General features: G+C 35.9%; 1 protein-coding gene across 5 annotated transcripts in view; it reads left to right on the forward strand.

The window, feature by feature from the left end:
• mv (lysosomal-trafficking regulator mauve) overlaps window positions 1–24218 on the forward strand; it is a 120815-nt gene that overhangs the window by 68254 nt on the left and 28343 nt on the right. For all 5 annotated transcript variants that reach the window (XR_011333988.1, XR_011333989.1, XM_069835670.1 and 2 more), the window contains exons 32-42: window positions 1240–1461; window positions 4177–4469; window positions 6689–6918; window positions 9051–9272; window positions 10161–10273; window positions 14388–14614; window positions 15650–15802; window positions 18415–18659; window positions 19977–20043; window positions 20126–20276; window positions 22780–22920. Coding sequence is in view for 3 of the 5 variants with exons in the window: in XM_069835670.1 (XP_069691771.1) it covers window positions 1240–1461; window positions 4177–4469; window positions 6689–6918; window positions 9051–9272; window positions 10161–10273; window positions 14388–14614; window positions 15650–15802; window positions 18415–18659; window positions 19977–20043; window positions 20126–20276; window positions 22780–22920 (2064 nt within the window). In the remaining 2 variants the exon portion in view is untranslated. The remainder of the gene's footprint in view (window positions 1–1239; window positions 1462–4176; window positions 4470–6688; window positions 6919–9050; window positions 9273–10160; window positions 10274–14387; window positions 14615–15649; window positions 15803–18414; window positions 18660–19976; window positions 20044–20125; window positions 20277–22779; window positions 22921–24218) is intronic.

Here is a 24218-nt window from a genome sequence, read left to right on the forward strand (position 1 = left end):
CATCAGTGGCGAAGTACTCTGGGGCGTAGTGATCTCTTCAGCGTGCCAGGAACAACTAATGCTACGATCATTTATAGGGAGAACTGGGTCTGGCTTGTTTTTGATAGTGCGGTCCACTCTGGGGGTTTTGCTGTTGGCAGTGCAGTCCATCAGCACTATTAGAGCTAAATGCATGTCGTGGTAGAAGCTAAAGTTCTTTCTCTTCTCCTTCCCTCCCCTTTCCTCCCCTCCCTCCCCCTCCCCATCTCTCTTCTTCCATCTCTTCCCTCCTCTCCCCTCACCTCTGCTGTCACCTATCCTTTCCCTTCCCGTCCCCTCCCTCTCTTGTTCCTCTCCCCTCTGTTTTTTTCCCTCTCTCGTCTCCTCCTCTCTCCCTTTTGCACTGCTATATCATCTCCCTTCCCATCTTCTATCCTTTCCCCTCCCTTCCTGTCTCTCCTTTTCCCTTCCCTCCCTTCCCCTCCCCTATCCTCCCCTCCCTTTCCCCTTTCCTATCCTCTCCTTTCCTGCTCTCCTCTCGCACGGATTATGGTCTTTGCTGCAATTGCTGACATTCTAGACCCTATCCTATCTGCAATGATATAAAGAAATAGGAAGGTAGTTTCAGAAATTGTGAGTGAAATTTTCTCGACAGCTTGTACCATAATTGAGTTTTATATCCTACCTTAACCTTTCCTTCCTCTAACTTCATTGTTCTTAAGATACATTAAAAAGTTCTATAATAATACTTCCATTTTTATTTTCATAATTTACTACATTGGTTATATTGCAGTACTTCATTTTTATAATTAATTGTCCAGAGTAAATATTTTGGTAATTATTGCCCGAGGTTGTGGATTTGATCCCGCCCCAGGTTAATGGCATTTAAGTGTGCCAGTGTCAGATTTACTGGCATGTAAAAAACTTCTGCAGGACAAAATTCTGGTACACTGGCGACGTTGATATCACCTCGGCAGTTGCGAGCATCATTAAATAAACCATAATTCCAATTTATTTTGGTCATTATCGTGACATGATCCAATGGCATACTTTCTAATTCAGTAGCACTCTTTAAGTATTGTTATTCATGATGCATCCAGTTTTTGTACCTCTTTAATTTCAGATTTTGAATTTTCATGTAGATAAAATACTAATCTGGCATATAGTCGAACCTGAAGGGCCAGGTTTCTGTATTTATGACCTTCGAATAAAATTGTCAATATTTGAGTTCAGTGGAAATTGTGTTGTTTATGTTGACAGTACTCACGACAAGTTATGACGCTGAACAGACTTTGGGTGCCAACTTGGAGATGCGAGGTTTCACGAACTCTGGATCGAATCCTGGGAGTCCCGGGTTTCAGAACTGCAAGCCCGGAAATGGCAACAGTTCTATCAATACTGTGAGAGAAGTACCGCGTGGCGAGATCAATGAACGATTCAAGACAGTCATTGTGAAATCTGTAGACTTTCTCGTCAATGGAGGTGAGTATATTAATAAGTATTTAGCCTCGCATTCTTATACACTACAATCTTCATCCTTATATCCTTTAACTTGATATTAGTTGCCATAAGAAAGAAAATCCAGAAAGGGATAGCTGCGCTATAACAAGGGGTACCATTTTGTTACAGCCACGTAATTACCAGTACTTTCTTTGTTTATGTACAAAAAACAATATTCCTACATAGTTAGGTTTTTCTTTTTTTTTTCCTTTGCTTTTTAGCAGCCATCTCTTTAACCGAATTATATATTTATTCATTTATAAAACTGTATAAGTGGTGATTTAATTTCAAACAGAGAATAATAATATTATAAAGATACAGTAAAACTTTGTTTATATGTTTCACACTTATACATTTTTTCAGAAGTCCTGGCAGAATTCCTGTACTCCATGTTAATTTATTTGGGTTATACGTTTTTCGTTATACATTTTATTTTTGCATTTATACGACCGTATTTTAAAACTCGGGAGATACGAAACTTCATTTATACATTTTAGATCAATTTTTCCCGAAATTATAAAATATAAGAATGCGAAAATACAGCACGTGTTCATTGTTGAGATGCGGCTCACTTTGAAATTCGTAGAAATTCTAAGCTACCCATGCTAACCTCTAACAATCTTGTGTCCTTCAGTGACGGTTTTACTGCTTTAGAAACAGTGAAACATTTTGTAACACACCATGATGTAATGAACAAATTACAGAATTTGTGGACATGGTTTATTTCTTAGGAGCAAGCAGTCCAAAATAATCACATGTTATTAAATGGAGATTACACGGGAAAAACAAGTTAAATCTCTCTGGCTTGGAGTTTGAAATGTAATATATCAACCAGCTTTGGCTCTGAACAGGGAAAATGTTTTTACAAATAATTTTAGATTCTTTGAGAATATGTGTTATAAATTTGAGTAGGTATTGTATTACAGACTCAGAATGGCTTAATTGTGAAAATTTTACTAAATTGACTTAACTCATTCTTCCTAGATAATATGTTGTTGTTGTTTTCTAATGCCAGGCGTTTGACAATAAAGTCATTTGACCTCTTGCACTCCAATATTTTTCAAAGATATTATCATGACCAGCCACTGAAGCACAGATTTTGAGGTGTTCCGAATCCATTTCTTGGTTTGAGTTGCACAATGGACAGATAGGAGACTGATATATTCCAATTCTATGCAGGTGTTTGGCCAAACAATCATGGCCTGTTGCCAATCTAAATGCAGCTACTACAGACGATTTTCGTGGTAAATCGGGAATTAACTGTGGATTTTGATGCAGAGAGTTCCATTTTTTCCCTTGGGATTGTGTTATCAAATTTTGTTTGTTGAGGTCTAAGTATGTAGATTTAATAAATCTTTTCACAGAGTAATACATAGATTTAGTAACAGGTCTGTAAGTAGCAGTGTTGCCCTTCTTTGCTAAAGCATCCGCATTCTCGTTTCCCAGGATTCCACAATGGGATGGTATCCATTGGAATACAATTCTTTTATTGAGTGATATTAATTGAGAGAGCATTTTAGTTATTTCTGCTGTTTGAGATGAAGGTGTGTGTTTAGAGACGATTGATAGAATAGCTGCTTTGGAGTCTGATAATATAACTGCATTTTTAAATTTACTGATGTGGCATAGGAGATTCCTGAGACTTTCACTTATTGCAATGATTTCTCCATCAAAACTTGTTGTTTCATACCCAAGAGATCTATAAAGTGAGAAGAGACAGCACGTAACACCTGCACCGGCACCTTGTTCTCTGGAGATCAAGGATCCGTCAGTGTATAAATGAAGCCAGTTTTGTGGAGGGTATCTAATATTAATTGTCTCTAAAGACAATTGTTTTAGTATTTCAGTGTTTACTTCTGATTTCAGTATTTCTTCTGTTAAATTTAGATTATATTCTATATTTAATAGAGTTAAAGGGTTTGGTTTAATTTGTAGGTTTTCTTTTAAATTCGGGATATTGATTTTCTGTTTTAATTCTTGAACAATGGATATGAAACTTTTTTGAGTTTTCAATCTACAGAGAGGACTGTATGATAATATTCAATTGCTGTTTCGGATGTTATTAGATGTCATTTCAACAATTATATATTTTTCTCTCATTTATGTGGTCCTCTCCAATACATTTACAGTAAGACTTGTCATGAGAATTGCACACGACAAAATTCGTATCCATTCCCCCCCCCCCCCCCGAAACAAATTACATTGTTGCGCCACTGCTTTTGTATTTTTCACTCATTTACAGTGCTGTAAGCCATATGAGCCCTTTCAATGCACTCGCTTTTTTACTACTCTTGTCTGCACTTACAGATTTTTAAAAATATACTTTGTAAGTAAATTTATCATTTTTTCCTGCCTCTTCATGAAATCATACACATTAGCAAACATCTTCTGCTTTATGTAAAACTGTTGAACCTTCCTTTGAGAAAACTGTTGGCGTGCTTAATTTAGTGTTTGGACACACACAACTATTTATAGAGGCTACTGACACAGATCTCTTGGAAAGAACTGTGAATAAAGATTTGATTAATCAACTTTGGATTGTGCTTAATCGTAGATATTATGTAATGCAGTTAGGAAGCCACAGCTATAGGTTCGAATCCAACATAGAGCATTTTCACTCTGATGTCCTATGATGTCCTCACGTAATGTGTGCATCTAAAATATGGTTAAATGAAGGACTGGTTGAATGACTGGCAGAACACAGCACGTCGGGCTGTGGTGTGGAGCACAACTACGCACGTCGGCTGCTGGCCACACTGCTGCAGGGCCTGGCCTCTGTGTTGGAGAAGCGAGCCACAGGGCAGCGCAGTGCATGGAGCGCTGTGATGTGGGCGGCAAGGGACCTTCTGCGCGTGCAGGCCGCGCACCTGCTGGTATGGATGCTGTCCCCTGTGCAGCCTGTAAAGATCAGGACCTTCGCTGTGCACACTGTCCGCTCCGAGGCACGCTGCAAGGAACTGCTCTCCTCCATCCTGCACACACATGCTCAGGTGCGTGATTTTAGTAAAAGAGGCAATATTTTACCTGCTGCATGTTCGAAGCCATTGCAGCCATACCTTTGAGAAGGAAATACAATGTTTTTTCGTGAATAGCTGCTACTGTTCTCTCTTTTGGGCTATTCAGATGCTGTTTGCACTAGTAAATTTACATGGATAGCATATAAAATTAAATCATGTCTTCGATAAACACATAATTTACAAATGAAGAGCTTGCGGGAAAAACGATGAATGTCACATTTCTATTAAGGATTACATAATGATCTAATTGAGTCTATAACTGCAAGATGTAGTGCTGTTTCTATAGAAAATAAAGGAGAGGATTACTGTATTCGTGGTGATAATTCTCCTTTTTACCATTTTTCATAAGAACAACATTAAATTTCGCAGTAATCCATTGAATTAGATAATGGCATCAACCTTAAGAAAACTGTGACATTCATCGTTTTTCCCGCAAACTCTTCAAATATAAACTAACTATTAATTTCATGGAACGAGTTTCTGAGGAAAACTGCAAAAGTTTCTGAAGCTACATTTTACTAATCTGGAAAGAAATGGAGTTGAGAGGGGCATTGTTCAGAAAGATTGAATGTTTATAGCATTAATAGCACTTGGAATTCACATAATATGAATACAACTAACCACGTGCTAATGACATTTTAGATTTCAATACACAACAGATTAATAGAATAAATATACTTAGTGGCGAAACCTTGGAAGATTTTCCCCTTCTATTATTAAAACTAGCACTCCTGTCCACACCTTCAGTATCTTGTAAGTATTGTATGTAGAATGTGAGTTCCCCATTCTTCATAAATAAATGAATTCCCTAGGATTACTTTACTCTTTTCTACCAGAGTGTCCACACCTGTGGAGTAACGGTCAGCGCTTCTGGCCACGAAACCAGGTGGCCCGGGTTCGAATCCTGGTCGGGGCAAGTTACCTAGTTGAGGTTTTTTCCGGGGTTTTCCCTCAACCCAATACGAGCAAATGCTGGGTAACTTTCGGTGCTGGACCCCGGACTCATTTCATTGGCATTATCACCTTCATTTCATTCAGATGCTAAATAACCTAGATGTTGATACAGCGTCGTAAAATAACCCAATAAAATAAAAAAACTCTACCAGAGTCTGGTCATAGTACCATGATTCATTGTGGTGGCAGCAGTTGTTTAGTTATGTGTTTGAAGTATGTACTGTATTTATTTTAAGCTATAAATTGAATATAATTAGACACATTTACAATTGAAGTTGTAATATTCTCACGTCGGTATGCTGCAGTAACAGCAGTAAGTAAATTTGAGCCTGTGTGTGTAGCGAATAACACAGTCCTTTGAACCAGGAAAAAGGTTATAGTCCATTGCTCTACATTTCATATGTAGGATTTTGAAGTACGGTGCTAACCCCAACATTGGTAATATGATGAAATATTCCACTGTTCTCTCCTCCAACAATGTAGGCAGTGAATTCCAAATAGGAAGCAAGCCAAAGTAGAGAGGGAGGAGGGAAGAGTGAGTGTAAGCGTACATGTATTATATGCATGAGAAGAAGCGAATAGTACATTCACATATTTTAATAATATTATAGCATTCGAGGGTTTCGTAGTTTTCGAAACATATATATGATATTAGAAATCTTGAAAGTTTGGGAGTATTAGCAGTTTAATCTCTCTTGAGCTTCCCCACACAATGCTGCTAATCAGTTGTCTGGTTTTCACTTGAAAGGTATCTACATGAGTCTTTCTTATATTGTCTAATATGCATCGATCAGTGATTGAAATCATTTGCCTAGAACTTATTCTTATTTAGTATGGTCATTTAATGATAGTTTGTGTCTTTTGTTTGATTACAACTTTTACCGAGTGACAGAATAGTTTAGTGGTTTTTCCTGTAGCACGGTAAATGCTTATCTTGGCCAGAAAGTGTATAATTTCGTTTCCTGTGATGCTGAAGTCGTCTTGAAAGTATAAGAAATATAAAAGTTATAGTGTTACATGTTCTTAATATGTAATAAATTTAATTAAACTGCAAGATAAGACAGTTATATAACGTGTGTATCTTTATCTGTCTATCTGAAGACATACTAAAGAGAGAAAGAGCCCTTTCAGATATTTTCTATACATTTGCTATTTATTTTCTATTTCCAGGTCATTTCTTTATTAAGATATTGTAGTAATTGTTAGATATAATTATTGACAGTCTTGATGTATTGCAGACTGAGCAGAAGTTCACGGTGTTCCTATGGGACCTGCTGCATAGATCTGCAGGTCACATGTCAGGCACCGACCTCAGAGCCTGCCAGGACTTTAGCCACTTACTACAGTCGTGGGGCCTGGCGAACCTGACCCCTGGAGACCTCTGGGAGGACGAACTGAAGGTGCTGGTGGCAGATATGGAGAAGCAACACCAGCAGTACGAGAAGCAGAACGAGGGTGCCACACACAGGTTCGATATTCTGTTATTTAGTTCCAGCTGTCGTATTCTGTCTTGTTACTTTCACAGTCACTTTCACTTTAAAATGAATGAAGATCACTTGAAGACCTGTGAAGCATTAAGATCAGAAGAAACTACAGTTCAAAAGTATTGGAAAGCACGACTGCTAATGGCTTCATTGCCAGATGCAAGGCACTAGACAACAACAACAACAAACTTTCACAGTTTATGTAGAAACGATAGTATAGGAATTAGTTTCGAGTTGTTCATGACAATATCCGTACATTTTGAGCATTCCTAATTACGAAAAAAGAAAATGGTTTTAGTGTACCATCTGTTTACAGCTTTGTGTCTTTATTTCTTGAACTCATTTTGTTTATACACATTATGCGTTATTTATAAGTCAATTCATTTTACAATATTGCATATTAGATACAACAATTTCTCATAAAATGATAAAAGTGGCAGTTTATTCGTACATACTTTCTGCATTTCTGACACCGAAAAAGTTGTTTTTTGCAAGTCATCTGTCTGTCTGTCCGTCCTCCCATTCGCCCACCCACCCACCCACCCACCCACTCATTCGTCCATGTCTCATGAACTATTGGAAGTTTAGTCATATAACATTGCTATTTTCGCTAGGATAAGACTTGCAACAAAGTGACCAAATTGTACCTATGTAACTAAACTTTCCAATATACATATATTATGTATACAATAGGTATTCCGTTATCAAAATTCTAGTAGCTGTCATTTTTACCTGATCACAGACATAAAATTTCTATTGTACAACTAATAATTGCATGATCTTAAACATCACTAGTTACTCATCCGTGTCTGTAGTTATATAATTGGATCTAGATCCCAGGGAATCACAGTTGAGACAGTAAATATAAATTATGTCTTTATCAATACATGGTTCGATATTTACATAAATTTATTGAACACATTATGCAGCAATTTTTAAGGTTTTATGTCAAAGTTGTACAAAAATATAATATTTTAAATGGTTTTTTTATGTCACCAATGACTTTTTAATATGAGGCGTTTTTTCTTGTAGTAGTATCTGTTATATTTAGTTTATATTTTAACTTTTAAGAAAAATTATATGTAACAGAGTTGAACTTTGGGAACTTATTGTTAACTTTTGTATGGCTATCCTATTCGATTACCATTGTTTCTATAACAGTTTTGTTAGAAAAACTATATTTTAAATCTTTTTGATAGAATATTTATTTTCATAATACAGATTTTATTTATAGCTTGAATTTAAGTAATTACTCGTTTTTCACTCACTTCATTGCATGTATTATCATAATATTTATTAAAAAAAACACACACACATCTACAGAAAAACTCCATTTATAAGTTACGTTTTTATTGAGGTCTGAAGAAAAAAAAAACGTAAGTGAGAATATGAAATGGCATTTAATTACATCTGAAATAACATTAATAATTAATAAAATATTATTTTACAAAAAAAAAATTCACTTACAAACATACTCCCTCATTCTTTCACTAATTGGATTTCAAAAACCAATCATCAACCAGTAATTATGAATGACGAAAGAATAACATGACGTTAGTCATTGTCAATCAACCCAGACCTGTTGACTGGAAGTTCCAGCTCTGATACTGCAAATGAGGATGAATGAGACATAGCCTATAGCTAGAGGTAAAGGAATGCCTATATAGCCTGTCTTGATAATACAATTTTTAATCTCGAGGAGTTTTTAGCACAGGCGTATTATATTTGCCAGTTTTTTTTATTTATTTAGTTTTTTTTTTTAATTTTATTTTAGGATAAAATAATTGGTGTTCATATTATATTCGATGGCGTAAATACGATATTTTCGCTTTTTTACATTTTCATGGCAAACTAATTTCGAGAAAAATTTAATTAGAATGTATAAATGAAATGTTGTACTTCTCAGGGTTTAAAATACGATTGTATAAGTGTGAAAAACGTATAAACGAAAAACGTGTAACTGAAATAAATTAACATGGAAAGTATAGAAATTTTGCTGGGACTCTAGAAAAAAACATATTAGTGAGAAACATATAAATGAATTTTTACTGTAGGCTATATATATTTTCTCTCCGAATAGTGCTATTCAGATTTTGACCATTGTTGTGTCTTGCAGAAGTGTGTTCAAGTTCGAAGGCTTGATGAAGAATGTGGCAGAAGCAGCCATGAGCATCACACGTACTGTAGTGGATGCACAAAACAGTGAACGTAAGGTGTTCATGGAGCACATCAAGCAGGCATACAGCGAGAATGTGCAGATCCGCATCAAGTGGCAGAAGGTCATCCAGCAGCTTACACACGAGCGAGCTGTCTGGTTCTTTCCCGACTCCTACCCCAGGTCAGTGGCCCTGCAAACATGCACTGAAGTAATGATTGGTGCTTCATGTGTCACTCTGTATACAGTCTTTTCTCCTTAACTATTGGAGGGACTTTGTTAATTTTTATTATGTATTACTTAATTTTCTAAGATAGTATGAACTGTAGAATTTTTACTTAAAAAGTGGTACTTCATTTGAACAGTAATGTAAAATAGTCATTTAGTTGGAATCAGCTGTAACGATTTTCCTTATTTACCTTATTTGTTTTGTTTTATTTTGTTTTTCAATCAAACCTGCGACATGATCAAACATTTATTCACGTTGAATAAACCAATCTTATTTCTTACAGTGGATTCCTGAAAGTGTCAGTTACATAACGTAAAAATGTAGGTGCCTTGAACAGAACATATTTAAAATACCAGTAAAACAAATATTTATATACCTTTTGGTCGAAGTAAAGGCTTATTGAGATGAAATTAGAAGAGCCATGTGAGTAATGTAAAGATAAGTAATGAGAGAAAATAATAAAACTACCGGAACTAGCCCCAGAGCTTCTTTAAAAAGCAGCTGTGGCAAAATTCATATTATTCATTGGGCATAAGTTTTCTTTCATAAAATAGGTTTCGGGAAGTACTATGCCAATTTCATTCTGAATAGATGGATGGAAGGATGGATAGGATAGGATAATATAAAATAGGATAGGATAAGATAGAATGTATGTGCAGAGTCGATTGATTGCACAATTAATTTCAGCATTATTTAGTGCTGTATTGTGGTTCTTTAAATCACCATTAATTATATTTTTCTCATTGAGTTATGATTGCTATCCATTGAGACCTGATGAATTAAGTTCATACATTCCTTGCCATGGTCTCTTCCTTTACTTTCCATCATGTGTATGTGTTCAGATCATGGCAACTGGACGCCACTGAAGGTCCGGCACGAGTGAGGAACCGATTGCAGAGATGTCATTTAAGCATAGGCAGGAAGTACCTGATGCCTGCAGCCCAGCGCAAATTGGGTGAGTGCTTTACCAGTGCTCCATGATTTAGAGATGGTTGGATACAGTTGTACTTCATATGGTGTCTTAATTCATAGTGTGTCATTTGTTTCAGATTATAATCCTTCGTTTCAGTAAAGAAATGACTGCAGTATATGTGATATATGTAATTTATAATGAGTGAAATCAAAGACGTAGTCAGTTTGTGAATTTAGTGCTTACTTTTACTGACTTCTGGAAATAAACTGGAGATTGATCAACAGAATGCTGCATATAGAAATGCAACTTCTGAGGTCTTATTTTACGTCTAAGGTAGTGTAATACGAAATGAAGTGCAATTATTTGCCTGCACCACCGATTTCTTACCTTTCTCATTATGCATTATGCATATAGTGAAATATTTTAATAGAAATTCACATTTTCAGCATAACTGGTACTGATTTTTTTTTACCTTTTTCTTTCACTCTCTCTTTATCAATGTATTCCTGAACAGTACACTAGTTCGAATAAATAATATTAGATTTTTAATTACCCTTAATTGCAATATGCATACGATAAAAGATTTATAATATCATTAATACTATTAATGAACAATTTTGTTTATAAGTTTTTAGGCTTTCACTGTGACTGTGATCAACAGGTTCCATCATTAGGGCAGATAGGTAAAACCACAGAGGTAGCCTTCTCTTTTGGGCTTGTATAGATTTGCCTGATGCATTGAGTCCAACAGAGTAGGTGACCCTCTGTCTTACCTATCTGCCCCTGTTGATGGAACTTGTAAATAGTTCCGAAACTTTGTAACTGTCAAATTTCAGGACACGTTGGAATACCCAAAAGCTTAATTCTGAACATTTTTCTTTTTCTCCTAAAATTATTTGTTCGTTTACAGCGTTTACAAATAATTGATTAAATGGCGATCTTACTCGTGTTAATTATGTAATCATGTCCACTTTAACGCAAAATATGGAAAACATTTAATAATTTTTATCCTTCATTCTTGTATACACTCTTTTTACGCATATACAATCACATATGAATTTTTAAGTTATTTAAATTAATAAATAACGACTTCACTATGTTAACACTTTACATAATAATGTTATTGTACCTGATTGACTAGTTTCGATGTTATTTCCATCAACTTACCACAGTGAAATCGTTATTTATTAATCGGTAAATAATTTTTACTAGTATATTAATTGCACTGTATATAAATTCATTGTTGTAAAATTAGCTGGAAATCCTTTCTATCGACTTTTTTTTTTATCGAAAATGTTATATATGTTAATAGATATCGATGATGATATATAGAACATTATTACTTGTTCCTTAAACTTTGTACAGATATGGAATTAAAATTTGGAATGAGTCCACCTGTATGTAGGCAACAGTTTTGCACGACTGTCTACAAGTAGCATATATACAGGCGCTCTTGTTTAGTGCACATGTACAGTGTTGTAAGTAAAACTTGTACAATAAGAGAGCTCCAAATTTTGTTTCCGCATTTGTACCTAAGACATACATTTTTTTTTTCTGTGAAGATGTCTCAGATCGTAAGATATTAAGTCACTAAAATATGAAAATACATTAAAGTAATTAATAATTTGAGGTCAGTATTAAAACTATATACAGTATTTCCTTCACGCCATGTTATTATGAAAATAGTTAAAAAAAATAGGTCACAGTAAAACCTACACACTTCGACTCAAATATTAATAAAAGCTATTGTTTCATTATTACTGTGCAAAAGTATAATGAGAAAGTGTCCTGTTTGCTTTACCACTGTTTGTACTGTGACTTGTTGCATTCTTCTCATATTTTCACGACTAGTGTTTGAATGCTGAGGTTCTTAGAGTTTTTTATTAGATAGCTTGGGTTAAGGGAATTGGTTAACTCAAAAGCACAAAACTTCGACTTTGGAGTATTTTGATATTGTCTAGTTTCGAATATTGAGACTGGCTTCATTATTTACTTTTATTAAAAGCAACATTTTAATTTTATTTCGTACAGCAATAGGGCTATTTCTGTGCAAAGCAACCTTGTTTTGAATGACGAGTCACCATTGTGTTCTTACATCAGATGACGAGATCATGATTCCAATCTTTGCTTACACTCTTTTTCTGTATGTTGCAATTACTCTTAGATACACGTTAATAATAGTCGAATTGTCAAGGAACTGCTCTGACATTTTTAGGGGTGTTTCCAACAAGCACCAGTCAGAGCCGTGTGCTCTCAGAAACTTCACACCATCTAGTCTGATGCCTAAAACTCTAGACAAATCCTCCTCGTAAATATGCCTGCATGTAGCGTTCACTTAAATATCGTCCATATTCGTCTTTTAACTTAAAAGTTAGGTTGTAAGCACTGTTGTGAGTTCGTTAGATTTTCTAGGAAACTTTTTTCCCCATTTATGTTTTTGACAGTAGTCTGTCCAATTTTCAGAGTTTTTGTAACATTGTTTCCTATTATTAAGCTGGAATGAATTATCCTTCGTCTTTTACTTCCAAATATGCACATAAATTGTGCAAAAGTTCGCGAGACAACTTGTGTGACTTGTCTACCAAATTTCGTCTGTGAACAATATGCGTTCATTTTCCTCATATCCACACTATACAGCAATTAATGACTGGTACATTAATAAAACTTAAAACATTATGTAGCCCTGGAGTCTTAGATTGAGTACACTGTATAATATTCTGCTCTTAACTCTCTAAAATGTACTTATATGAATTAGATAACATTATTGTAAATATTATACTTGAAGTTAAATGTAAACATAAATTAGAAGCTTGAAGAGACAAAGGAAACATCATAACACAGTCTGTATGACTTGCATGTGCGAGCTCTCTAAAAATGCAACAATGCTGCGAAGTTACCTGTTACTGGATACGGTCAGATTTTGACATCGTTTCCTCATGTCCCCACCCTCCTTGGAGTTGTCAGAGTCGTTCTTTTAAATATAATTAGACTATTGTGACTTACAGTTGCTTGCTTTCGTTTGAACTGCACTGTGTTTTATGTGTTCAAACACTTGCACAGAAAGATTTGAGAAATTACTTGTTTCATACAGGAAAAAAGTGAAAATGGTCGCTGTAAATGCCATGAAGACCACAGGGGTAGAAATGTTGAACTTTCCGCTCTCTAAATTACTGTCATCTTTAATCTAGGAAACCAGGCACTTAATATGACTCAGTATCTACAAATAATTGATAATACATCAGACACTGTATAAGGACATAAACATTAAAAATCTAGCGAATTTGCTATGTTTCCATACAGCCATAAGCACTTACATTTCAAATGGGCATACACCATTTAAAAAGTGGACATGGGCTGTTTAATAAACATCTACAGCTGATAGCCATAGATAATGGTTATTCCATTTGCAGATGGGGAGAAGAGATTACGAGATATGTGTCTTGTCTTGGAGTGTGACCTTTCTAGAATAAAAATAAGGAAATTCCTTGAGACTCATTCTTCTAACAGCCTGAAACCTGTACAGAGATCGGGATTAGAATAACGGTAACTCTCTTGCAAGATCTCGAATATAAAATTAGTGATGGATCAGGGGATCATATAACCAATTTTTTTTACAAACATATCTGAAAAGACAGCAGAATATGAATTAAACAATGTAGTTGCATTCTATGACTCACATGTCAACTGTTCAAGTATAGAATGTTTCTCGACTCCGAAAACAAATAGGTTGATGTTAAAAGTATATGCAATATGAATAAACAAATACAACATTTCGGTAAGAAGATTTTATTGTTTCTAGCACATTGTAGAGTTTATGGAAATGAAGTTGCAGACAGACACGAAAATGTCTTACACCTTAGGAAATATTTAATCACCACAATGTTAAAAAAAATGATTAAATTGAAAGTGCTAAATAGTTAAGAAATTTGAAAAGGGAAACATTTGTACACGATAAAAATTTAATTTTCGATTATTCCAAAAAATTAGAACATCAAGAAACCTGAGTCATATATGAAGATGTTAAGCCTCACTTCCCCAATAACACAATAGAACTGTAAATGTATCCCCCTTTCCCTCGAGAAATAACTCATTTGACAGAAAATTAAGTGAGCCTCAGAGCTTGTGAGTTAACTGGCGTGTTCTCTTGCTGTTTCAGATGCAGTGAAGGGACCTGATCCATTGTCGTACCTGTTTGAGCAGGACAAAAAGTCTTCGACTTCGTCAGTGCTGATTGAGCGCCTGCACACCAATGAGAAGATCCAGCATATGTGTGCTGCCAAAGTGATCACGCCTGCCAATGAGGTGCCGGGCGAACTGCTTATTGGCGAGAGTTGCCTGTACTTTGTGGCTGACGACAGCATGCTGGAGACTGATCTGGCTGAGGTGCTCCCTCCTCTACATGTTCTTCGTTTTCTTTTCACTTACGTCCACCACATCGTGTTTCCCCTCCTTTTCGTCATTCTCATATTTACCTTGTCTCTCTCTTCTTTTCTTCCCGTGTTGTCTTCATTCTTTTATCTTCTTGTTGTATTCTGCTCTTTTTCTTACCATGATTCCCTTTCTTCATATCCCTGTGTTTTTGTCTTATCTTTTTGTTCTTCATATTGTTTTTCTTCCCACCTTGCTCTTCTTTCTAGGTTTGATCCTCTTCAGCCTTTTGCTTTCCTTGCCTTTTTTTCCTCCTCTTCTCTTTCCCTGCTTTCCTTCTTTTTCTTTTCGTCTTCCACATTGCCTATTCCTCGTTTTCCTTCTCGTCTTCTTTTTCTTTTCATCTTCCTCTTCTTTCTCTTTTCCTATTCTCATTCTTCTCTTTTTTCTCTTTTCTCTGTTTTATCCTCTTGATTTTCTCACCTTCCTCTTCTCTCTTATTCTTCTTTCTCGTTTTGTTTTTATTCTTCTCTTTATTCTTCTCACGCTGACTCTCTCTCAACTCTATGGGTAAATATAAATGGAAGTTAGAATTTTGACTTTTATGGTCACAACGTTGTTATTCCCGGTGTGACTCCTCCTCTTTGCTTACACCTTAGGAAGTGAAGGCTCTATAAAGTCTAGGTAGATAATATCGTTCGCCATTTTTGTTCTTTTGTTGCAGAGCTACCAGATGAGGAATCTATTTGCCACATTGTTAAACATTATCATGTTGTAGCTCTTATGATAATAAATCAAATGCACGGTAATTGAGCAAATAATTGAGTGGCAAATAACGTCCTCGTGTGCTTTCTGCAAACGCCAACGAAAGAGCCAAAATGGCGGGCGATTATATTAAGTATTTATCAAGCCTTAGGAAATGCATAACGTCATCAGGAGCGAATCACAAGATGCACACGTTTAAATGTAGCCGACCTGCAACGTGATTGGCTGCTGGAAATAAGAGCAACGGGACTATAACAGATAAATTAAATTGTTGAATTGTTCCAGGTTACAGCTGGCAGTTTGGATGTGTCCTCTACAGCCTGGCCATTTGAGAATGTGAAGGAGATACACAATCGCCGCTTCCAACTGCAGGAGAGAGCTTTAGAAATATTCTTACTGAATGGCAAGACATATCTCGTGGCTTTCCAATCGTCTAAGGTGAACGAATACAGCAAATTATTCGCATGTTCTTATTTGCTTAATGACTTCTCTTGTCCTAGAAACCAGTCCTGTCATTCGTAGTTTATCCCATTTGCTTTCTAAGAATCTTGTACAGTTTGTTAAAATGGGTTCCGTTCATCTAAATATGTTTTCTCTTCACACACATGCATATATATACACACACACACTCTCTTTCACACCTAATGTATTTGTCTATGCACAGATGTAGTAGCTGTAGCAGTTGTGGCAGTGACGTTGGCATTATTAGTAATGGCAAGAATGGTAGTAATATGTCAGTAGCAGTAGTAGTATTCGTGGTAGTGTTGGTGGCAGTGGTATTTGCTTTATTCACTTTGCTTTGAAATGATCCTGTATATTGCTTTTTTTTTTTTCCTTTCTTTTTTTTTTTCTTTCTTTTTTTTATAGATAATTTTTTTAGTTCAGGAAATAGTTTCCCTTCATTTTGTGTGTTTTGCCTTGTTATTGTTCATTGCTCCTGACAAATAAAAACCTTAATGTCACAATACAGTGTATGCCATGTAATCCGGTAATGAGATTGTGAATATAATTATGAAGGAAGCTTCAGAATTCTGTCTCCTCCAAAGCAAGTAAAGGAAAACTTAGCCCCACCATCAGCAATATAAGAAAAAAAGTTATACAGATTTCGACACAGTCACGTCAAAATTTTGCTTCTCAAAGAACATTATATAATAGCTAGATAGCTCCATGTAACACTTACATTTATAAAGATGAAGACCGCAAAATTGAAACTTATGAAGCAAGAGAAAGAATGGTACACGTGGTAACAGAATCCTGTCTTAACAAATTTCATATAACCGACAGTTCACTTTACAAAGTTTCTCAAAGACAGTTAAAGTAAATCACCTTCGAAACAAACTAAACTTCATTGAAGAAACCGACTTCACTGAAATCTTAACAAACATAAATCAAGACAGTAGAAACAGAAATATACAAGAAACATTGTGAAATTGTTTGTTCACTTGGAAATAGAAACATGCAGCAAGAAACAATCTTTTTTCCTCCACCTTGCTGTTTGTTTTTGCGTGTATATATTATGTGTGCCTGCTTTTCATAATGCTCGCGTACATTGATATTGTGCAGTTTTGTGTTTAAGATTTCTATGAGACCTCAGTTTCTTGAGTAGAATTAATCTAGTTCTTTAGCGTGACTCTGAGGGGATTTTGTATTGCGCATTCTAATACTATTTTATGTGTTTGAGATTTTCTACATCTAATCAGTTCTATGTATAGTAGTAATAAAACTTTATTCAAGAGCTTAAAGTTTGTGAAGATTCGTGTACTGAAATTCTCTTGTTAAATATTTAATTGTGAATTAATATTTATCTAAACCTCGTATGAATTTTCATACGAATTATTTAAAACTGTGTACTTTGTCGAAGGCCCTAAACATTGGACATAAGATAATTTCAGTGTTACAGAAATGTGATGTATCTCAAGTTCTGTATTTGAGAGCTGAATTAACATTGCGTACAAACTCTTCAGTCTTTAGTGACCCAATTTACATTTTAAGAGATAGTTTACAGTGGTACCTAAACTTTGTTAGCATGACATTTAAATTTCACTAAATTGTGCACCAATATGTCTGCGTTAAATTCCAAATCTCTTCGCAGTACATATGAAGAGAAGGCATATGTCACTGTTGATAGTGATTCGTCTGTCGGATGGGGACATTAAGCCTGGCGCCCCCCTTGGTGCTATACAACAAGAGTAGGCTATATGCCGGCACCTGATTTCCTCTTCTCCTTTCCTCACCTTCACCCTCAGCCACCGCCATAGCTCTGTTGGCTAAGGCACTTGCCTACTGATCTGGAATTGCGTTCGGGCGCGGGTTCGATTCCTGCTTGGGCTGATTACCTGGTTGGGGTTTTTCCGAGGTTTTCCCCACTGTATGGCAAATGTCAGGTAGTCTATGGCGAATCCTCGGCCTCATCTCGCCAAATACCGTTTCGCAACCACCAATCCCATCGACGCTAAATAACCTCGTAGTTGATACAACGTCGTTAAATAACCAAGTAAAAAAAAACCATCATCCTCAACCATTTCCTACACTACACTTACCCTAGTACACGACATAACTCTTGACAGATAAACATCATGCATAACATGGCCTGCTGAAGTGGTGTGCAATGTGAAAATGAGTCACAGTCCTGCTATCTATCCGCAGTATGTGGAACCCGAATCAGTGAAGTGGGTAGGCATTAGATATATACACACACATTTAGATTGCATGGAGAAAGTCTTGCACTAGTATATTTTTTGTTGTATTTGAAACAGTCTAGTATTGTGGGGAACCTATAATGTACTGCTATGTTCAAAATATGCCACTGACTGGAAATTAAAATAGTACTTTACTCTGAAATATGTCACTGACTTCATATTAGTATGTTCCTATACGTAAACATGCTTCTGATTGAATATACGAATATACAATATATCAGAAATGGATTATGTTTTGAGTACTACAATTTAAAGCTGGTTGTTAGGGTACTACAGCAAATAAATACCATTGAATACTATATATTAGTATGGTACTGTATTCTGAAACATACTGCTGACTCTTACTTACAGGAACGTGATGCATTTGCCTGGGAGTTAACACAGTGTCAGCTGCCCAACCGCGTTGCAGGTGACAACCTGAGTGATGCAGTGCAACTGTGGAGAGAGGGACTGCTTACCAATTGGGAGTACCTCACGCAGCTCAACAAGATGGCTGGACGCTCCTACAATGATCTCATGCAGTATCCCGTGTTCCCCTTCGTGCTTGCGAACTACACTGGCCAAACGCTTGACCTCACTGACCCCCAGGCCTACAGGTATGCAAACAGGAATTTCAGTTTAGAAGTGTTTATGGAAATATTTAGCATCTCAGTTACTGGTGGTTTGAAAAATTTGAGATCAAATGTAAATATGCAAATCTACATTTGTTCTGATAACTAGTTGTTTTAGATGTCTTAAAATCTTTTAGGATCATTTCCAGGCTGGAGAATGCCAATTTTTGAAGAAATGATACTTTGACCAAAAAGAGGCCACCGGTGTGGCTCAGTCGGTTATGGCACTTGCCTGTCGGTCTGAAGTTACGTGCTGGTGTGGGTTCGATTCTCGCTTGGGCTGATTACCTGGTTGGGTTTTTTCGAGGTTTTCCCCAACCGTAATGTGAATGCAAGGTAATCTATGGCGAATCCTCGGCCTCATCTCGCCAAATACCATCTCGCTATCACCAATCCCATCGACGCTAAATAACCTAGTAGTTGATACAGTGTCGTTAAATAACCAACTAAAAAAAAACTTCTCCTTTTGAACGGAACTCATTATCGATCATTCCATAAATTCTGAACTCAGAGTGGAAAAATTTCGGCAATTATTGCAATGTCGATTTCTATTCAAAGTGTTTATATAGTGAAGTATTGTTTATAATTGTGCAGTTATACGGATGAACGTCGTTTGTCACATATTTATTGCAGAGAATTGCAATTTGAACTTCTAAAAATGCCAATCATATGAAAGTATGACTCAAGACAGATACAGTCAACATATAATATTGAAACATAACAGAAAATACATTTAATTCAGAGGTGCATATTCAAGCTTGTACAGGCAGTAGCAGATTGGTCTGCACGTGGGTTAAATTACTTCCCCCACTGCAATGCACCGAAAGAGGGGTAGCAGTGAAGGGTTGTCCATGCATACGTTAAGTAGAGTAGCAATGTATAGAACAAGGATATATACTGTCCTTAATATGTGGAAAACATTGCATTATTAAAAAATGAAATATTCAGAGATGCTAAATGGAAATGACTCAGCACAAATTAGACCTCTTTTGTCGTCCTCATTCCGCAAATACAGGAAATTTGCCTCCAGAGTTGTAACTAAAGTTAATTGATCTGTCACATACTGCACTGCTGAAATGTACGTATAAGGACAAAAACTTCTTTAGCTTTTACAATTCCTTAAACAATAAACTTTGTCCGAAGTTTCGTAAATTTGCAGCGAAAATTATTCTATTACGATTTTCACCAGCACATACCTACTGATAGATCTTTATGAACCTAACAAAGCCAAGATTAAAGGCCAAGCTATTCGATTTTGCTACTCATTGTGCGGGAGTTTTAATTTGTTCTGTTTTGTTGCAGGAATTTCAAAAAGCCAATGGCAGTCCAGGATAAGAAGAATGAGCAACACTACATCAACAACTACAATGTAAGTTTAGGCCTGCAGTTGTAATGCTATGTAGACAAAAAAAAAAGTGAGCATTGAACGTAATGAATGATTATTGTTGCAGTATTTGAAGCAGGAACTGATGGAGGGAATACATGGCGTGACTCTCAACAAGGAACCTTATCACTATGGCTCACACTACTCAAACTCTGGCACAGTGCTGCACTTCTTAGTCCGACTGCCACCCTTCACTGGCATGTTCCTCACATACCAAGGTATAAAGCAGCAGACGAGAGATCCATACGTTTGCTGTGTATTGTTTAGTGCAAGAACTCTTTTTGGAGTGAAATAATGTAATCTGATACTGAAAATATTTTAAATTAACCACTAAAATAATTTGATACAGATGCTTAGATAAAAGTAAAGGGTGTAGATTTGTTGAAATTCTGATAAACAGTAAATGCCTGTAGATCATCAGTAAATGTCTGTATAATTAACATAATGAAACCGTAGCATAAGCTCATTTTGCTAGTTGCTGTTCCTGCAAGGGTGCTGTATCTAAATCATCTTCATCACCACCACCATTATCTGTTTCATAGTTTAGACCTGTTGGTCTGTTTCTAACTTCTAGGTAAGATATATTTCCATGTTGGCAGAAAACACACTTCGTCTCTTCTTCTGTGTTTTTAATTTAACATTAATTTGGAAAGTCTTTCTGTTTGTGTTCTTAATATATTATGTACGTAAGTGTTATTTCTCTTTTTCTATTCTTTCTGTTAAGATTAATAGATTCAGAATGTCAAAACTTCTTTTATCTAAAATTCAACAAAACTCGTTTCGGAATATAAAGTATATGTTTGCTTTCACGTGTTAATTAACTAGGTTACCTTGTTGACTAGTTTCAGCCTGTGGGCTATCATCAGAACTGGGTGGTGTAAAAACTCGTTTATTGTGCCAATTGCAGATCCATTAAATGGTGCAGATTTATTACACTGAAAAAGCAATATATTTTTTCCTTACTGATTTTAAAATTGTGCCATGTAATGGAAAATGCTGAAAATCTTTAGAAATTTTATTCCTAATGTTGAGGAATGACACTGCTGTTAATTTTCTTTAATACTTCGCTTACATACATTTTGTGGTTTTTTAGGAACCTTTTTTCCGATTTTCACCGTATTATTGGAAAGGAGGCTATTTGTAGCCATCACACCTCTGAGAATTTTTAACTTAATGTTGTCCTTATAAAGAAATAATAAGTAATAAGTAATGGTAAATATCATTTTAATACAAAATATTTTTAAATATTCTGCAGTTCAGCAAAAATATTGGGATGTTTACATAATTATTTGCTTTGAGTATATTCTGTAGAGTTTAATTGTGAGGTCAGATAATAATAGTAATAATAATAATAATAATAATAATAATAATAATAATAATAATAATAATAATAATAATAATAATAATGAGACTCATAAATATCAAATAAATATTTTATTGTTTTGTTGGTGGTAAAATGCCTTATTACTTCCCCCTCCTGCTGTCGAGTCATGATAGCATGAAATGTACTTTCTTTGCCTTCTGTGTTTCTCCATGTTCACGCTGTTTATAAAAGCCTTCAAATAGACGTTCATGCATGAGTGTGCGGCTGTGCTTGGCAGCTGGAAATGCTGTTTGCTGCCAGATTCTGATATTTATAGGTCCTGAAGTCTAGTGCATACATTGCAGTTTCAGTAACAGTAATGGTGTCATCTTTACACGACGTGAAAGTGCTTGAGGAGGGGTCAGGCATGAAGGTAGAACTCCATGCTTTCGTGACCTCAGCACTAGAATGAGGTGGTATGGTTGACATCACGCTCTGACTGCCTTTTACCCCCGGGAAAAATTCGATAGATTACTGAATTTGATACAAGGCTGAGTGAATTTCAGGGTTGTTCTGGAAATTTTGGTAACCAGAAAAATCCCTTTACCACTTGGGATTGAAACTTCCAGTCCATAGCCATTTAGCATTTTAATAACCATTTAATGTTTCAATAATTTAACAGTTTGCTTCATAAATACTTTTTTGACTTCATACCTGCGTGTATTGATCCATAATCATATATAACACATTTGACAAAAGAGGTTCACCATTATCCAAATGGCTGGAGCAGTGGTCGTCAGCATGCGCTGAAATGGGTAAAGGGTAAGGAGTGTTTCGGAATATGCACCAGCAGCCATGTATGCACGATAGTGCAATGTCTTATTCGCGGGTAAGAGACGCTAGTCGAAGGTGCACTGTGCTGATGACTGCTGGGCTAGAGCATCAACTTTCCATAGTGGTAGCCCAAGTGGTACTTGGTGGAAAGTTTTCACACGTTACTCTCTATTCTCCTACCGGAATTCCACTATTGTTTTATTAATCATCATCATGGTGCACTCAGAGCAATACCTATGATGGTAAAAAGAACTACAGCTTCAGCATGTCGCTCGTAGTTGATGTTGATTGGGTGAATGATGTAAAGTCAAGTATAGGTCATTCGTTATCTCATGAAATCAAATGCATGCATGCACCGTTGCTTATAGTAAAAACTTTATGGTGGGGATAACTGAGCTAGCTGACTGCAAGTGGAGGCGTAGTGAGGGAGGGAAGCTTTCCAGTCCACTTCCTGCTTCCCCTCATGCATGCATAGGTATAACGAGATAACGAATTATCTATATCCGCCATTAAATAAAAGTATGCTAGACAAAAGAGAAATTCTTTATTGTTCAACTGAGAAAAACATTTCCTATGATATGCAGACCAGAACTTCGACCTTCCTGACCGGACATTTCACTCTCTGCATACAACATGGCGCCTCACCAGCTCAGACTCTACCACTGACGTGAAGGAACTTATTCCTGAGTTCTTCTTCTTGCCAGAGTTCTTGCGGAACTCAGAAGGTACGACAGGTTCCATTAGCACTATGTTCTCTATTTTTTTAACTCATTACTTTTGTTGTACCGTATGCTGTATGTTGAATTTACACTTTGTAAGACATTGTCATAAAAGGATGAAAAAGAACTAAGTAGAAAACATTGCGACATCATTGAATGATTGATTTTAATTTACTTTATCTAGACAAATTCGTACTCAGTGGTCTAGTTGTTACCAGTACCCTGCTTGCTTCTGAATTCTAAGCGCATATTCCATCAAAAAAAAAAAAGTTTCGGTTTCATGTACTAGATTTACTGAATTTAAAAGATCCCTTTATTCATGAATAACTAGTGTAATATATATAAAACAATGATAACAATATTGTGGACGTCTGTGGTAGAAAATCGTAGAAATAGATTGCGAGATTGATTGATTGTAAATCTCTGTACTTAATATCTGCTGGCATACTAATATGAGATTTACAAATTGAAAATGATTATCATTTAAGTCGATGCCAGTTGCAAGAGCCAGTGACTGCATTGTTAAATTCTCAGCTTTGAAAACCAATTTTCTGTCAAGAGTACTTGAAACAGAATAAAGAAACAAATATTGCTACACCCAATTGTATATTTAAAAAGTAGGAATCTTCTATGCCACATCAATAAATTTAGGAATGCAGTTATATTGTCGGACTCCAAAGCAGCTATTCTATCAATCGTCTCTAAACACACACCTTCATCTCAAACAGCAGAAATAATTAAAATGCTCTCTCAATTAATATCACTCAATAAAAGAATTGTATTCCAATGGATACCATCCCATTGTGGAATCCTGGGAAACGAGAATGCGGATGCTTTAGCAAAGAAGGGCAACACTGCTACTTACAGACCTGTTACTAAATCTACGTATTACTCTGTGAAGAGATTTATTAAATCTACATACTTAGACTTCAACAAACAAAATTTGATAACTCAATCCCAAGGGAAAAAATGGAACTCTGTGCATCAAAATCCACAGTTAATTCCCGATTTACCACGAAAATCGTCTGTAGCTGCATTTAGATTGGCAATAGGCCATGATTGTTTGGCTAAACACCTGCATAGAATTGGAATATATCAATCCCCTAACTGCCCATTGTGCAACTCAAACCAAGAAATGGATTCGGAACACCTCAAAATCTGTGCTTCATTGGCTGGTCATGATAATATCTTTGAAAAATATTGGAGTGCAAGAGGTCAAATGACTTTATTGTCAAACGCCTGGCATTAGAAAACAACAACAACATATTTAAAAAGTGTTATTGGAACTGAATATTTGAAGACTT

The sequence above is a fragment of the Periplaneta americana genome, chromosome 9 (assembly GCF_040183065.1).
Source record: "Periplaneta americana isolate PAMFEO1 chromosome 9, P.americana_PAMFEO1_priV1, whole genome shotgun sequence".
In the NCBI taxonomy this organism is placed as follows: domain Eukaryota; kingdom Metazoa; phylum Arthropoda; class Insecta; order Blattodea; family Blattidae; genus Periplaneta; species Periplaneta americana.